Source organism: Canis lupus, chromosome 6, assembly GCF_003254725.2.
Source record: "Canis lupus dingo isolate Sandy chromosome 6, ASM325472v2, whole genome shotgun sequence".
Classification (NCBI taxonomy): domain Eukaryota; kingdom Metazoa; phylum Chordata; class Mammalia; order Carnivora; family Canidae; genus Canis; species Canis lupus.
The window spans coordinates 39,454,008-39,471,511 of NC_064248.1; the positions used below are offsets into that span (position 1 = coordinate 39,454,008).

General features: G+C 69.3%; 1 protein-coding gene across 8 annotated transcripts in view; it reads right to left on the reverse strand.

Moving 5' to 3' along the window:
- Window positions 1-17,300, reverse strand: part of CACNA1H (calcium voltage-gated channel subunit alpha1 H) — a 49,433-nt gene extending 32,133 nt beyond the window's left edge. For 7 of the 8 annotated variants that reach the window (XM_049111566.1, XM_049111562.1, XM_049111565.1 and 4 more), the window contains exon 1: window positions 17,004-17,300. In XM_049111566.1, coding sequence (XP_048967523.1) covers window positions 17,004-17,286 — 283 coding nt within the window. In that variant the 5' untranslated portion in view covers window positions 17,287-17,300. The remainder of the gene's footprint in view (window positions 1-17,003) is intronic. The other variant, XM_049111563.1, reaches the window with a different exon arrangement.
- Window positions 17,301-17,504: the final 204 nt, after the last annotated feature.

Below are 17,504 nucleotides of genomic sequence, written 5' to 3' on the forward strand. Positions count from 1 at the left end.
GCACTAGCACAGGCCTGGGGGCAGCCCCGGCCGTCCCTCCCACGGCGCACGGGGCACCGTGGCCCACGGTGTGGGAGGTGGGACCCTGACCTCGGGGACCCATGAGTTCACACACGGGCTCACTGCTCATGGGGCACTGCCTCCCCAGCCCCCCCGCCTGCCCTGGACCCCACAGACCCTCCAGCCTCACCCCCACCCCCACCCCATCCCTTCAACAGCAGGGACGCTTGAAAACGATGGCCTGGAGCCCCAGACCTCGGGCTCGGACTGAGACCAGCCAGACCTGAGCTCAGTACCCGGTGCCACCGCCTGTCCAGGGCACCCAGGGCCAACCCCTGGCACTGACATTTGCACATGGTCACCGCCGCCAGCGGCCTTGGGGAGCCCGCCCAAAGCTCAGGGCTAGTGTCCCTCTGAGGGCAGTGGACCGCCCTGGCGTGGCTCCCTTCTGGCCGTGGCTCAGGGTCACCCCGTTCATCTCAAGGACGACAGTCCTATTCCGGCCCCGGCTGAAGCGGGTGCAGGATGTGCTCATGTGGGGCCTCCCAGGGTCATGGCCACCAGCGATGGGCCACCCCTCCCATCCCTCCCAGGGCAGACCCCCTGCCAGGGGCCGCGCCGCATCTCCCCAAGTTGCCGTGTAGAAGCCCTAACCCCTGGGGCCTCAGAACAAGGTCGCATCTGGAAAGGAAGCATCTTAAAGACGTCGTCGAGATACAAGGGGAGGAACCGGCACACGTTGTCTGGGCCACGCAACCGTGGCGTTCGTCAGGGGAGCCCCGAGCACACAAATGCAGCCCTAAGCGCCATCGCACCCCCCAGGCTGGGGTGGCCCTGACGCCCCATCCCCACCACGCTCCGGGGGGCGAAGAAGCTCTGGGAGCAGCGAGGGGGTCCTGCCGCCCAGAGGGACGGACAGCGGGCTGTGCACGCTTCCCCGACACGCAGGCCTGGCCTGTCCGTCCCACTGCAGGATGACCTGCGGCGAGGCGGTGCTCGCAGGTCCAGACCCCCGGGACCTGAGTCCCCCGCGACCTGAGTCCCCCGCCAGGCGGGCCGTGCGCACAGTAGGGCCTCCCCAAAGATGCGCCTGAGCCCTGCTGCCCGGGCCCCAGGAGCCTCGCCGCCCCACAGTGTGTGCTGGGCCCACCTGGCTCCCCTCCAGCCACCGGAGCCTGCGCTGATCCCCTAATAACTCGATCCATTATGTCGGAGCGCGGTCCCTGGAAACCGGCAGGAAAGGAGAGGCCTGTGTGCATCATCTCAGCCATTCTTCCCTCCACCAACAACAGGGCGGCTCTGTCCTCTCCAGGGCAGCGGGCCATCCATGCTCGAGGCAGGGGCCTCACACAGCTGGGTGTCTCCCCTTCCAGAGCCCTCGGCCCCGTCCCTGCCCCCAGCCCCGAGGTCAGCGGAAGAAACGCCACGGGAAGGCATGACGGGCTGACAGGCTACTGACCACCCTCATTGCTCGCCGCCCGAGGATGCCTAGATCCGTCGGCTTTAAATCCTAAGAAGGTGAGCGGTGAGATGACCTCCTGGGGCCCGTCCCCGTGCAGACCCCACCGGTCATCCCAGGCCAGCAGCTCCCGTGTGTGGAAGGACATCTCCGACCACCCAGGGGACACCCCCCCAACGGCGCCCACCTCTGCACCACCCCCACCACACCACCCACGTCCACAGGACACGGGCGCCTCCGGGCCCATCCGGCCACACGGTGAACACGCGTGCACGCCCCCGACCCAGCATGGGTCTGCTCTCCGCCATCCTCCCGCCCAGACTCACCTCCTGCGTCTGCCCAGGGCCTGAGCAGGCACCCAGGGCTGGGCCTGAGGGTCCCACACGGGCTCCCACCCCACGAGCCCCTGGCTGGGGTGCCTCGGGTGGGAATGCGGCCCCCTTCCCACGGCGGGCCCCAAAGCAACCCCTCTCCGGGCAGGCGCCCGCAGCCCCCTCCCCCGGCGCTGGCTGCCGGCAGTTTGTCTCCGCGGCTGTAGGAAGCCGGCACGGAGGAAGCTGGCGCTTTCATAATAAATCCTGTAATTAGGGAATCCCCGAGCTCTGAGGAGCGCGGGCATGTGGTCGCCTGCTGTGCCCACGTCCCCGGGTTCCCTCCGCCACGTGCGCAGCGTGCTGCCCGGGGAGGTGGGCCAGGCCCTGTGGGTGGGAGCGGGTGCGGAGGGCGGGTGCCGGCCGGACCCCGAGCAAACCCGAGGACTGTTCGCGCTCGGACACAGAACGCACATTTCCAAAGCGGCTCCGACCTCCCAACCCCCTTGCATGTTTCTGGAAGCTTCCACAAAGCAGATGTTCGGGAGTACGAGGCTCCACGTGGGGTAGAAGCTCCAGCAGGCTGGACCTGGGGACGGTGGCCTGCGGGTGGGCCGAGGGCAGGGCATCTGGGAAGGTGGCCCCACACACAGTGGGGCCTTCCCAGGGACGGCGCATCACCAACTCCCCATCCTGGTGACCCCTGACCTGCAGGGCCTCCAACCCCGAGGAGCAGGGCTGCCCAGGAGGCATCCATGAGGAAGGGGCCGCCGGGCACCCCGAGAGCACTGTGGGAGCACGGTGTGTGCAGGGGTGCGTGCAGGGGTGTGGGTGGATGGCTCCAGTGACACAGGCCCTGGGAGGGACCAGACAGGGCAGCCCGAGTGGCTGAGGGGGGTGGGGGGCGGAGCTGGCCTTGGGGACACAGCCTGGGGGCCAGCCTCCCCATCCCCAGCTGCGGCTTCCCTGCCCGGAAGGACTCCACGCTGCGCTGCCCGTGGCTGTGACTTACGGCAGGAACACGAGGGGCAGCCCACACAGGATGGCAGGGTGTCCACCTGGCCCCGCTGCGGGGGCCCCCACCGAGCACCCCTTCGGAGCGCGTACAGGGAGGGGACACCAGAGCGGTGCAGACCCAGTTGGCGTGGCAACCAGGAAGCCAGCCGAGATTGCCAGGTGCCAGGAGAAGCGCGTCCTTCCCAAAGTCGGAGACGACGCGGATCCTAGGGTGGCCGTGGTGACGCGGGAGCATGACGCAGCCGTGCGGTTAGGTGGTTAACGACCCGGTCCCCACTCCCGCCCCACCCCTGACGTCATTTTTACATTAAACTCCTGAGCCGACCGGAGGCCACTGCACTCCGGAGTCCACGGGCCTCGGGGCCCAGCCCTCTCGGGGGCAGGCGGTGCTCGCTGACCACACAGACACGCGTGGGGGACGCAGGAGGATCCGGAGGCCAGGGCCCCCTCCCCGTGCCCACCCGGAGCATGCTGGAGGCAGTAGGCGCCCTCGGAGGCGTGGCGGGGGGGCACCGTCTCTTCCCGCCTGGCCTCCAGAGCCCTGCAGATAAACAGTCTAAATTAGGAATTAAAACATCCCCTGTTCCCACCAGCCGCCAGCCCGTATTTCAAACGTACAGCAAACACGCCTGCTGCTGCCACGGCCCCAAACTCCCCGGCGAGATTTCGCAAGGTCTCTGGAGCAGTGGGGACGGGGCCTGGCCGCGGCACGACCTGCCCACCCGGGGTCCCGCCACCCCCCCAGACCTCCCAGACGAGCGGGGGGGGCGGCACGAGGCCCCAAGGCTGGGCTGCCCCTGGAGGGGTCCGGGGACCACGCAGCCGGCGTGGGGAGCCCCGCGGCCATCAGGGCCTGAAAATAAGCATCCCCCTGCCTGCCCCAGCCCCCCGCCCGAGTCCCAGCCTCAGGCACCCCCTAGGCCCGTGGGGGGCAGGCTGCGGGAGCCCCCTCCTGCCAGAGCTCCAGGGGGACCTGACCCCGGCTTGCCGCCCGCCCGGATCCCAGGAGGACCTGCAGGAGTCATGCCCGGGACAGGGCACTCTGCCGCGGTGGATTCCAGGCAGACGGCAGCCTGGCCCAGCGCCGGGGGTCAGCGGGGGGCTGGGGGGCAGGCGAGGGCCGTGGGGACATCCAGGGGCCGCCACCTTCACAGGGTGGTCGTGAGAGGGCTCGGGGCCCAAGGACAGGTGGGAGGGGCGGCCTGTGAGGAGCGGGGGATGGAGGCGGGTCCCTCTCAGAGCCCCCCCACATCACCAGCCTCCGAGTCTACACGGGGCAGGCAGGAGGAACTGCTTTCTGGGGTGTCTGCTCCGTCTCCTCCCCAGCACCCCATGCAGGGACAAGCCAGGCATGGGGCCCTGGGGCCTCTGTCCCCCTTGGGCCGCCCCCCACTCCCATAAATCGCAGGCACGACCAGCAGCACACACAAGCCTCGGCGCGGCGACCATGGGAGGGACCCGGGCTGACTCGGAGCGGGCACCAGGGTGGCGGCTTGGGCTGGGAGGGCCACAGAGCCCCGGGAGTCAGCCCGTCCCCATGGCCACTCGCCCAGTATCTGCTTGGACGCCCACCCGGCAGCAGGGGAGCCGCCGCTGCAGCCCCCTCCACCACTGACGGATGCCCCGGTGACCGAGCTGCAGCCCCCACCCCCCGAAGGAGCCCAGTCGGTGCCAAGAAATCGGTGCAGGTGCCTCTGGGGCCTGTGGCTGTGTGCACACAGGGGGCCCCAGTCCTGGCTTGATGCGGGTCCCCAAGACCCCAGGCACGAAACCGTCGGGCCCGGCAACTACAGCACGTGGGCAGGAGCAGATGGCCAGGAGGGGCCCCGTGTGGCGAGTCCAGGGTGGCCCCAGGACCAGTCTCCCGCTCACACTGCCCCTCAGCCCACAATGTCAGCCCAGGGGTGAGACGCACCACAGGCAGGGCTGGGGTGCCGCAAAGCTGCAGGGCCGCCCTGCCTGCACCTGCCCACCTCCCGCCCGGAGCCGTTCCCAGACCCCCTCATCCGGCTGGGGCTCCTGGTCGGCCCGGCCCTGGACACCCAGACACAACGACAGCGACGTGGGGAGCGGAGACCTCGGCCCTGGGGACCACCGCCCAGCCGCCCACCTTCCCTCTCTGGTCCTCACTCCCCCGACATCAGCTCACCCTGCCATCTAGAATCATCTAGAATCTTCCCCACATCCTCCCTGCTGCCCTGGGCCACTAGCCTCAGGCCCCGGGCAGCAGCATCCCCAGAAGCGGGGTGGGGGGCCTCTCCGGGACCTGAGACCCCAGCCCAGGCTCACCTCCCCGTGCTGCCCGCTGGGCAGGAGCAGCTGCAGGGCCGCCTCCGCCCCCGCCCCAGGTCAGCAGGACCCCACGAGGAACGCAGTCCATAGAAGGAAGCCCCAGACGAGGCCCACGGAGGCCCTGCGTCCACTGCCAGAAGCCGTGACAGCAGCTGCCCCAGGGGCCAGCTTTGGGCCTGGGGCTCAGGTGCTCATCAGCCAGGGTATTTTGGAGAGGGTGTTCCCGGGGACCTGGGGGCAGTGCAAAAGAAGCAGCAGAAGCTGGACCCACAGACGGAGCCCGGGGGCCGGGAACCCTGCCCAGGACTCCAGGGGGAAGGCCGGAGAGCCCCAACTCCGAAAGCAGGATCCGGCTGGGACCCCCGGGCAGATGCAGACATGCGCACAGATCCATGCCGGGCTCCCAGACGTACGTGCAGGGGACCCCACCCCTGCAGTTTGAGCGCCCGGGCCAGGCTCCTTTGTCCCAGCAGCCCGAGCCCACTGTCGCAGGAGACGGGGGCCCCACTAAGGGCGTTAGGACATGGAGCCCCCGGCAGCCCCCGGGGCAGGACCTGAGGGGCCCAGAACACACGCTGGGTACCCCCGTGACCGGAACCGCCACCCCTACAGAGCCGTGTGTGACCGCGTCCTCCAGGAAGCCTATCGCACCGTCACATCTGCCAAGCAGCACAGCCTGCCTCCCCCCAGCACCCGCCCAGGCCGCCGCAGGGTGTCCCACACTGACCGGGGTCCCTTGGGGTGGCACCTGCAGCCTCCCAGTGGGCCCCGAGCTAGGGGGGTGGGGGGTGGGGACGACCAGCTCCCAAGAGCAGGGTCCACCCGTGCACACACATGAGGGCGGGACCCGAGGGGCTCGATGACCCCAGCACCACCGCCCGCTGCACGGAGCCCCCGGCGTCGCACTGGCATCACAGCAGGCTGCCCTCTGGGCTCCTGGGGGCGAGCGTGATCCTGGACGGTCCCTGTGGGCGTCCACCCGGCCTCCTGCCCATCAGGACGGGCGAGTCCACCCTTGCCTTGGAGGTGCAGGTATCCGCAGCCCTTCTAGAACGTTCTCCACCGCCAGGCCTAAGGCACACACGGGGCAGAGGTTAGCTCCCACAGCCCCACCGGCTGCACTGCTGCCCTGGCTCAGCATTTACTAAGTGCCCACTGTATGCCAGCCATCCACGCGCAGGACGCGTGGTGGGCCCAGCAAAGGACTCTGCAGTTCCTCTTTCCAGCAAACACCACACACCACGGGCTCTGGGTGCCTCTGCTTCCCGTGGTGGAGGGACCATGCGTGTGGCCCTGGGGCGGGGGGAAGGCCGGGTGGTCATGGAGACAGGTGTCGGGGCCAAGGGGTCTCGGACCCAGGAGCGGCCCTGCGCTCACGAAACTGCTTTATGTAAGTGGGGCCAGGCCAGGAAGCCAGGAGCGTGGCTGGGGATTAGTGACAGGCGTTGCCACGGCAACCTGATTAGTGGGAAACATGTCGTCTTTGGGAGAGCAGCTCCGCTCCACAAAGGTAAAAGGAACCCCAGAGATTCATTAGCAACAGGTTCCCATGGCAACCGCTCCAAGCTCATTAATAATTTTTTTTTCCCCTCGTTCCAAGCGTGGGTGTTGAAATTCTCCAGAGGGCCGAGGAAGGGATGGATGCTGGACGGATGGACACGCACGCACACACCCGGCCGTGCCTCCCACCTGCTGCCGGCCCAGCACGCGCCTCGCCCCACCTGCGTGCCCATCTGGCGCCAGGACACCACACCTGGCGGGCCGCGTGCTTCCCGTGGCCCAGCCCCGCCAGAGGGTCCCCCCAAGGGAGGTCCGGACCCAAGGGCCCCGCTCTCCCCCGGGGGGCTGCCAGGACCACCCCCGAGGGGACACCCTGACCTGTCGGCAGGAAGCGTCAGGCGGGGCGTGGTGCCCAAGGCTCACAGGCGGCCTCCTGTGCGACCACCCCCAAGGCCCCCGCAGAGCCCCTGGGGGACCCCAACCTGCTGGGGCTGGGGGTTAACAAGCAGATAGCGCCTCGGAAAGCACCCTAGCCAGTCCTCTGTCCGCGTGGCTCTCCTATGACCTGGTATGCGCCCAAGGGCCCCAAAAATGGGTTCAAACAAAACTTGCCAACGGCTGCACAGCGGCCCCGCTCCAGCACCCCAAAGGGACACACAGCCCGAGCGCGCACGGATGCTCGCATGGACACGCCGCGGCCCCGCCACACGACAGGAGTGATGCCCGGTCACAGGCCACCGCATGGACCTGCCCGGGGCACGGGCCGGAGACAGGAGCCACACGGTGAGCGACGCCGTTTTCATGAAACGCCCAGCAGAGGCAGAGCCGGGGTCAGACAGCAGACCTGGGGTCGCCAGGGAAGGGTCGGGTCTCTCTGGTGGGGGGATGAGAAAAGCGTGCTTTCTGCGTGAGCCGGCGAGGTACAGGTGACCCCTGCACGTGTCTGTGAAAGCAGCGGCTGCGCTCACCCAGAGGCCACGTGGCGACCTGCCCTGAGCTGCGGCTTCCCATCGGGACGCAGACCTTGGGTGCTGAGTGCCCCCCAGGGTGGACGCCAAGGCGGGGCTCCCCATGGTCAGACGCACCCCCAACCTGCAGGGCGTGCCAACCTGCCACTGGCAGCACCGGGACCCCAAGCCCGGCCACAGCCTCCCTCGACGGCGCAGCCCCCACTGCATCGGCCCAGTCCCGGCGCTGCCTGGGGAACCGTGAACCCACAGGACATCCCTGCGGCTACGTGGTGGCTGCTGGGACTGAACCTGCACACGGGACACTCGTGCCACCCGTCGGGAAACGGCCACACCGCGAGTGCGGGGCTCGCCGTCAGAGGGCACTGGGCCCCCCACCCGCCCACGTTACCCCGGCAGGAGCCACAGACCCAGGGCTGCACAGTCACCAAGAGGCCGGCAGCCGGCGGCCTGTCCAGCCCCTGAGGGCGACAGATGGACGCCGCAAGGTGGGAGGCCGGCAAATCGCTGGAATCTGGACACTAGGGCTGCGGGGTGCAGGGTGGGGGGCCCCGCCCGGGGGTGCTTGGGGTCAGCCTGGGCCATCCTGACCCCCCCGCCGCCCCACTGGGCCTGCACCACACAGGTGCAGGAAGGACCTGCCCCCTTCCCGGGTCCCTGCCTCTGCCCACGGGTGCCCCAGTCTGTGTCCCCCTCCAAGCAAGTGACCCACGTTTTGTGATAGACTAAAAAAATTTTAAAAAGCTCCAGACCAGTCCGGAGACCAGGACAGCCCGGTGCTCTGTGGTTTGGGGTGCGTGAGCCTCTGAGCCCCCTGTGTCCTGCCCCCCTTGGTGCTCCCCACACCCCACACCCCACCTGCCGGCACCTTCTCGTGTCCCCACAGCTCCCCTGTCCACCTCCTGACGGCCAGGCCGTGTGCCCCAGGGAGGCGTCCTCCATGTCCCAGACACCTGAACCCCGTATCCATGGGACACGGCTTCAGGGCACTCCCACTCCCCCAGGACCTCGGGAGGGGACCCGCCGTGCCTGAGGGCACAGCACCCACGGGCCAGACCCAGCCCACGTCCACGAGGCACTAATGCAGGCTGACTCATCAGACTGTGGCCAGCCGGCGACCGGTGCAAAGACAAAGGGACGCAGCGGGCACCGCAAGCCGCGTGGCCCCCACCTGGCCAGGGACGCCCTCTGTGCTTCCAGGCTGGGGCGCCATCTCTGGGGGGCTGGGCCTTGGAGCAGCAGTGGGCACAGGCCAGCGGCTCAGCGGACGCTCCGGGTGCCACAAATGCCAGGGGCCCCTTCCAGCAGCTCACCGAGACGGCGCCGGACCTGCCCCCTGCCCACGGCCACCCCTGCCACCTGGGAGCGCAGCCTGGCCCCAGGGGACCGTCTGGGGCCGCACCTCATGGCCAAACCCCACAGGGACACCCCAAGAACAGAGGGCTGGGGTCAGAGGGCGATCCTCGGGGACCCCCCCTGGGCCGAAGAACGAGCCAGGCCTCCCAGGCTCTGCTGACACGATGGGGGGTCCCCAGCTGGGCCTCCAGCCCCGTCAGCCCTGCCCTCTGCCCATGCAGGAGGCCGTGCACTGGCCGCAGCTCGTGGTGGGCTCACCTGCGGCTCTGTCTGCCGCGTGGAGCCCCCATGCACCTCCCGGGGGCCTCGGGCGGCCCCGCTGCCTGTGGCTTCAGGGCCACACCCTCCATCCACCCTGAACGGCCCAGCACGGCTAATGTCACGGTTGGTCTCCCTCTGCCCCGGGGGCTCCTCGCCGGAGAGCCTGACACAGTGCAGCTGAGCGTGATTCAGCCTATAAAGGGCTCCCTCCCGTGACGGCGCCCAGCGCCTCATCTCCCTCCCCGTGGGGGGCGGACAGCAGCGCCCGGGGTGTGCGAGCTGGGGCAGGGGCCCTGACACGGACCCCACGGCCCAGGGGAGGTCAGGCTGGAGGCCAATGTCCACGCCAAGGGGTCGGCACAGCGCTTCCCTCGTGCCTCCAGGTGCTGGAGGCTGCAGGAGAGGCCGGGCAGCCCGGGGCAGGGGCCACGTCACCCCGCCACCCACCACCACCGTCACGGGGCTCGACACATGCCCTGGGCCCGTCTTTCCTCCCTCCTGAGGACGCGGCCACTGCCCCAAGGGCCCCCCGCTCCAGGCCGACCCTGTCTTGACGTGATTACATCCACAAAAACCCGACTTCCAGGAAGATCCGCATTCTGAGGGTCCCAGTAGACGCGGACCGGGGGGTGCCGCGCTGCTCCCAACCCAGGCCGCCCAGGGATGCCCAGGGGTGGAGCCCAGCACCGCCGCCTTTGCGCCTCTGTGGCTCCTCGCCCCTCTGTGGGCTCCCGGGGTCCCTGAGGACCCCTCCCCAGGACTAAGGGCACAGCCCAGAGCACGCACGTGGCGCCTGGAGCCTGAGGAACGTGGAGTCGCCACGCAGCCACCTCACCTACCTGCCGTCGCCACGACCAAGTCCAAGAAGGTACCCGAAGGTCGCACAGCTGGGGCACAGCTGGCTGCGGACCAGCCGGGCTGCCCGGGAGGCAGGAGGGGTTCAAAGGTTGCCCCTGGGGCGCCGGGCGGGCAGTCGGGCCACGGCCTCAGGCCTCATACTGGTAACACCCGCCCGAGAACCTCGGGGGCTTGCACACAGGCCATCGGGGAGCACGGTCTGTGTCTGGGGGAGCAGAGGAAGCCCCCCCATCAGGAAACGCCCCCAGGACATGTCCTCATCCACCACGGCCATCAGCTCCTGGGTGGTGGTGACCCCAGCACCTCAGCCTCTGACCCCGTGATGGGGTCTGGAATAGAAGGGCCCCCACTGCCTCGGATTTCAGAGATACACATCCCGTCCTTCCCCAAAGCTCTGCTCTCTGCAGCTCCCCCGCCCCTGGCTAACGGGTCCGGGACCATGCACCCCACACGCGTCCTGGGTGCTCCCAGAGCCGGGTTGGGACAGACAACAAGGCCAGTGGCTTCCAAAGCCTCTCGCCGGCCAGCCGTGCACTGGACTGCACCCTCATCCCGACCCAGGGCCCCCGGAAACCCCATCCCAGCAGCGACCAGAAAGGACAATCGGGGCCACGTGAGGGACCCGATGCAGGCGAGGCAGGCGCCAGCAGCACACAAGGAACCCCGGAAACTGCAGGGCCTTCGTGGGGCGAGGGGGTGCTGACGCGGGCCAGCAAAGGGCTGGAACAGACGGCGCGGCTGGAGACCACGGAGCGCCCTCCACACCGACGTCCACACTGACGTCCATGGCGGCGTCCACACCATCTAGAGTGCTAACCTCCCTGGACGGGGAGTGGGGGGGGGCAGGAGAACCCAGGCAGTGACCGTGACTGTGAGCAAGGAGGCCCGCCGCTGGCCAGGCCCTCTCCACTCGGCCGCACCTAGACAGGGGCTGCGCCACCCAGGAGCTCCTGCCCGTCTCCCGCCCTGCACTCCCGCGGCCACCAACCCCCCTCCGCCTGAGCAGGGGCCTCCCATGCGAGCAAGACGGCAGGTGGGACCACAGGACCGGGGCTGGGGGTGGCCGGGGGCCACGGGTGTCACCCTGGGCAGTCCCCAGACTTCAGGGCCCTGGGAGGGGGCTGCTGAGGTCGTCTCTTTGCCTACCTCACCCCGACAAGCCTGGTCCACCGCAGAGGCTCAGGCTGCAGTCGGGGATGGGCAGCGGGGCGCCCCTGGACACAGTCCTCACGTGTGTCACCCAGAACGAGAGGCTGCTCCTGGAACCCCCGAGATCCCCCCGCGGCAGGAGCCGCCCACATCACAGGGCTCCCTGCTGCATCCAGCAGGGAGAGGGCGGCGTCCCCGTCCCGTGCCCATCAACCGCGGGTGACAGCTCCTGGCTCTGATGCTCCCCCCTCAGCACAGGGGCGAGGGCCCGGCGGGTCCTGGGTATGCGCAGCCCGGCCTCCCCCGCAAGGCGTGCGTCCGCTCCGTGGGGCCCCTTGAGCAGAACAGGGAGCTGCTACTCACTCGGCGAAGATGGCACGGCCCCCATCTGTCACCCACGGACCCGCCGCCAACTCGCAAGGGCCATGCCGTCCCCGCCTGCACCCGTGCCATCTGCGAGGCCAAGCCCACGTCGCCGTGGGGCCGACGCCTGACTCCACGGCCCCTTGCCAGCAATCCAACCCGTGACTCGGGTCGTTCCCAGGCAATTAACGACCAAGGAGGGATCGCCGGGTCCTCCGCGCCCCTGATTTACGCGCCCGCTCACGGGGAGGGAAAGCAGGAGCGTTCCCGACTGGGCCTCTGGGTGGACGGGTGGGCCGCGAGCACAGAGGACATCTCGGGCCTGACCCTGGCTGCCTGGGGTCGAGGCCCGGTCCCCGAGCGTCCGGTGCGGGCTCCGGCGCGGGCTGAGTGGGGCTGCCGAGCGTGCAGCTCCAGGACGTCCCCCCCGGCCCTCCACCTCCTGACCCCACGGGGAGCCCCGCCAGCCCTCTGCTCCGGGAGGTGGCCGTGTAGCCTGCCGCGGCACAGGCCGTGCTAGGGAGGGCGCCCAAGGCTGCCCTGGGTCAGGACGGATGTGGGTGGTCCGGATGTGACGCCCACAGAGCTCAGAGCTGCCCCTGAAGGCCCGGCTGTAGCCCTGCCCTCGGCTCGGGCCTCGCGGGCATCCGAGGAGGCACCAGCACCCTCTGTGTCCCGGCCTCTGCCCTGCGGCGCCCACCAGCTGCTCGCCTCTCCCTATCGCTCCTCCCTTATCCCCCAAGCCTGGTGTCCACACCGACCCTCCCAGGAGTGACCCTGACCCCACCACCCCGCCCACCGTGCTGGCTGCCTCAGCTCACCTTCACCTCGCAGCAAACCCCTGACCCCTCCAGCCTCATGGATACATCCCACCTGCCTCAGGACCTTTCCTTGTGCCATGCCCCTGCGGAGGACCCCCTGCTCTACATCCTCCTACCACCACCGGTGTCTGCGTCCATTCAGCTGCTGGAACCTCCCTGGCCTCCAGGCCCCAACAGTCTCCATCTGGGGCACCCAGCCCGGCGCCTCCACCAGGCTCAGGCCAGCCGCCCAGGATGGCCAATGGCCAATGGCTGGACAGGCTGGGCCTGTGGCGGAGCTCGGCGAGTCCTGGGGCAGCCTGCAGGGCGAGGCACTGCGGGCCCAGTGTGGGGGGCGGCACGGAGCTCCGGCCAGGACAGGTCTGCTAAGTGGAGGCGCCTCGCGGCTGGTGTGCCCAGGAGCCCCACCTGGCTCTGACCGCCCCCCTGCGTCCCCTGGTCCTGCTGGGCTGCAGATGCAGGGATGGGGGCTGCGCTGGGGCTCAGCACGGCCCCCGGGGCTGGAGTCAGGCTCCCTGGCCTCTGCCAGCTAATCTGTCAGCTCGACCTATACCAACTGTTTGCCCAACTCGGGGCTGGAGATGCCAGGGGGTGGGGGGGGGTGTAGGGCAGGGGCAGCCTCGAAGGCCCGGCCCCTGTGGGGAAAGCGAGGTCCAGGCCAGGTCCCCCCAGCCCTCAGAGCTCACCGCACACTCACTGTCCTTCCACGGCCTGCTTGATGCCAGGGCCACGTGGGCACCGACTTGGACCTTTGATCAGAGCAGGATCCTGTGGTCACAGCCTCCCCGTCTGCATGGGCCGCGGAAGCCCTGGCGAGACCCATAAACGCCCTCCGGGCCGCAGTTCCTGCTGTGCACACAGCCCGGCTCAACCTCGCTTCCTCCAGGAAGCCCTCCTTAGCTGCCCCAGAACCCAGCTGGGTTGTTGGACGCCTCACAGCCCAGCTCCCGCTCAGGGACCGAGGGGAGGTGAGGCCCGTCCAGAAGCACCCAGCACACCCCCAGCAGCACCCACACTAAGGAAAGGCCTCCCCCAGCCTGAGACCTGCCGCCCGCAATGCCCTCTGCAGGTCCGGGGGCACAGCCCATCCCCGTGAAGCCCCCGCCCCCACACCAGGTGCCTGAACCTCTGCTCCCCGCCCCCCATGGCGCAAGCCCCAGGGAGCAGCAACGGGCCATCCCCGGCCAGGCCTCGGTCAGGGCTCAGCGACCCCACTGGGCCTCAGCACCACAGGGAACAGCAGCGGACTCGACACACGTGCACCCCGGGCCACTCTGCCTTCGCTCGGAGAACGCAGGAAGATGGGGGACCCTGCCTGCAGGGTGCTGAGCGCATGGTGCTGAGTGCAGGGTGCTGAGCGCAAGGTGCGTGCACACCTGACCAACCCACAGCCAAGACCCTGCCCCAGCCACACCGCTCCAGCTGTCGCCCACCGAAGGCCCGGCCAAGAACCCCTCGAGGACCTCCCCCGAGGGGCCGGCCGGGGGCTCCCAGTCCAGCGTAACAGACATGTTGGCACCGGGAGGACAGGGGCCCGGGTCCAGGAACGAGGTGCCGGGACGAGGAGGGGCTGGGAAGGGGGGCACCCCGGGCCCACGTCCCCGGAGTACACACAGGAGCCCAGTGCGTGGGGCAAAGCGCTCAGGGGGTCGCAGCCCCGAGGTCAGGAAGGCAAGGACAGTTCGTTGCCGGCCTGTTTGCATCGGTCTGTGGGGCCAGAGCGGGCCGCAGGGCGGAGGGAGGGCTGGCCCCTTCACTGTGGATGCCCCCAGCGTCCCCACAAGGACCCCCGCACCACCATGAGCCCCGCGTACCGGCGGCAGCCGGACAGCCTGAGGCATCGACGTGTACCAGACGCTCTTAAGAGGCTGGACAGGTCCAGCCTCGCGCTCCTGCTGGACACGGGACCTGAGTGTCACACCGGGCTCACTGAGCTCTGCCCTCCGGGAGCTGCGTGACCTTGGTGCGTCCTTCGGCTTCCCTGGGGGGGGGGCTGCACTGAGGCGCGCTGGGTACCCAGCCCCCGGGGGCACCTCCTGCAGGTGCACGCCACCCCTGAGCCCCGGGGGGGGGGGGCACCTCCTGGTTCCTCGCTGGGCTGCGGGCCGTCTCTCCGGGCATCCCCCCTTCCCAACACTGAGTGTCCCCAGAGGCCCTGCCTGGCCCAGGTGCTAGGACGCAGGCGAGAGCGGAGTCAGGAGCCCCCGGGGAGCCCGGGCAAGAGGTAACCCAGCCACGAAGGCGACAACACAGATCCCACCCACCTTCCTCTATAAATAAACCCACGTAGGAGAAGCAGCACTCGCCCTAAACTTCCAGCACGGTAGTGTTTTCAACGTGCCGAGGGAATCGATAAGGACATGGGCTGCCCTTGCCGGCTGCTCCACCCCGCCTCAGAGCCCCCTCAGAGCCGAGGCGGCCCACGCGCGTCTGCCCAGCTGGGGTCGTCCCGTGGGTGCTCCCGAGAGCTCAGGGCTTAGGGAAGGCCCCTTCCTGCATTCCGATCGCCGGCGTGGGGCCCGGCTCCGAGGCTCCGAGACGTCAGCTGGGATGCCGCCAGCCTCCGGGGAGTGAGGAGCCGCTCCACGGAGTGTGGGTTCCCAGAGCAGACCCAACGATCCCGTCCCCCCCGCCCCCGACTCTGCCCTCTGGAGGCTCCAGGACAGGGCGCGCCAGGGGCTGGAGATGCAGAGGCAGCCTCGGGCTGCAGGACACCCCCCTGTCCGCCCTGGGCCAGCCTGCTGACCCCCAGGAACGTGGAGAGCTCTGGAAGGCTGTGCTGAGGTCCCCCAGGCTCCCCGGGGGGGGGCAATCCCCACCTGTCCAGGAGCGCCAGCTTATTTTAGGTTCTCCCCAGAGCCGACACACACCCCCACAGCGCGGCCTGGCATCTGCTGGAGGTCAGCAGCCGTCTCCGCCAGGCTGGAGACCGGGACGTGCCCACCCTGCCTGACAGATGCAGGATTTCCACAGAACACCAGTAAGCTGATCCGGGGAGCTGAGCCCCTCAACCCCCCTCCACTCCCAGCCTGCTTGCCCAGGGCCACGGAGCATCCTCCTCCTTGGGTCACGAGCAAGCATGGAGACGAGGAGAACAGCACACAGCCCTGCCGAACCCCCTGGGCTTCACTCCTGCCCCCCTCCTCCACCGAGTAATGCAAACACCCCCGTCAGACGTCCTCAGAGACACAGCCGGCCTGAAGCGCCTGGAACACCCAGCACCCCTGGGTCAGGCTCCAGAGAACACAGCAGCCAGACACGGGGACTGTCAGAGGAGACAAAGCCCAGGCCCCACTCGGCCCTCTCCCTATCTGGTCTCTGCACACGCTTGAAAATGCCGAACACGCAGACAAAGCCAGCCGCCAGCCCTGTCCTGACCCGGGGCCCTCAAACACCACCCTGTCACCCAGCACCACACCCAGCCATGCCACCTTCCTGCCAAAATGAGGCGGCCGGGCCGTCTCCAGGCCACAGTTCCAGACAGAGGACAAACCTACAGGCACCCTGCAGGCCAAGCCCCGATACCTGGGCCCCCGGGGATGCCCCCCCGCCGAAGGGCTGCCAAGGCTGCAAGACAGAGGGGCCGGCCCTGGGGCTGCGACCACGACCACCTTCTTCACAACCGGGAAGTGTCCTGGACTCAGCCAATGTTTGGATTTAAAGGAAAGAAAAAAAAAAAAGCCATGCATTTCATTACTTTTTTTGGTACAGATTCCTCTTTTACATTTAATATTTATACAGTCAGACACACAAGGTAGATAAAGTACACAGACGTCGCTCATTTTGTCTCTGTCTCTACTCAAAGAAAGAGAGCATACAAGGAGGTCCCCTCTTGGGTCAACCTCCTGGACGTGGCCACATACCCCCACCCCGCCTCCCCACCTGTCCAGGGGCCCGGCCACCTGAAGACCGGCTCCCACCAGCTGCAAGAACCAGCAGGGTGGGATGCAGGGGGCAGAGACAGCGCCAAAGACCACCTGCTGGGGGACCCCCACACCTGCCGTCTGCATCCCTCTGGGGACCCCCTGGTCCGACCCAAACCCCTCTGGAGCCTTCTCTGCAGGTCTGTGCCACTCTAGCCAAGAGCAGAAAGCCCAGGAGGGGCCCCGGGAGCAGGGACTCCGCAGACAGAGCCAGCTGCTGCGTCCCTGCCCCCCACCCCCAGCTGCGCATGACTTAGATCAGCCCCAGCCCCGAGTTCAGCCTGGAGCGGCGAGTTCACAGCCAACGTCAGGGCACCGCTCCCTGCCTGGAAGGGGGGTCCCCCTCCCCGCAAATGTGCCCGGCCTCCCCCCCCCCCCCCCCCCCCCGCCCCAGCCCAGAGCTCAGGCTGCAAACTTGGGTCCCCTCGCTCCACTTCCTTCGGGCCTCCCCCTCCCCAGCCAGGGTCCAGCCAGGGTCCCCGCAGCCCGGGGGCAGCTCCCCATCCTGACCGCCACCCGAGCGGGCGCAGGGGGTCCGCCCTCGGCCCCGCCGGTCCCTCTACCCCCAAGCCCGCCACGCTCCATCCTCAGGCGGTCCAGGGGGACACCCCATGCGGGAGGAAGCGGAGCCCGCGCGCCCCGCCCCGCCCGCTCCCACGGGTCGCTCCCGCGGGGGCACGGGGGGGGGGTCCCCGCGTCGCCGCAGCCGGGCGGCCCAGAAGGATATGGGTTACAGACCAGCCGGAGACACCAGCTACGCGGCCGCGTGGTCTGCCCGAGGCAGAAGAAGACGGTGGCCGCCAGCGCCGGGTACGGGACGGGCCGCTCCTCGTCGGCGCCCAGCTCCGCGCCGCGCTCGGCCGCCGGGCTCCCGGGGGGGGACGCGCCGGGCCCCGACCCCGCCTCCGCCTCCCGCGCCGCCGCCCCGGGGCTCGCCGGGGCCACGCCCGGGGCCGGGGCGCCCAGGGGCACTCGGACCTCGCCGGCCGCCTGCGCGCGCTCGCTCATGGTGGCAGCGGGAGGCACCTGCGGGGGCACAAGCGCTGGCCCGGGCCCGGGGCGACCGCGCTCGGCGCCGCAGGAGCCGCCTTTGTCTCCTCTTATTAGACACGAGCGCGCCCCCCGCCCCCCGCCCCCGCCCCCCGCGGAGGGCTGCGCCGCCCCTCCCGCCGCCGGCGCGCGGACCCCGGACCCCGCACCCCGGAGCGCGACCGCTCCGCTAAGTT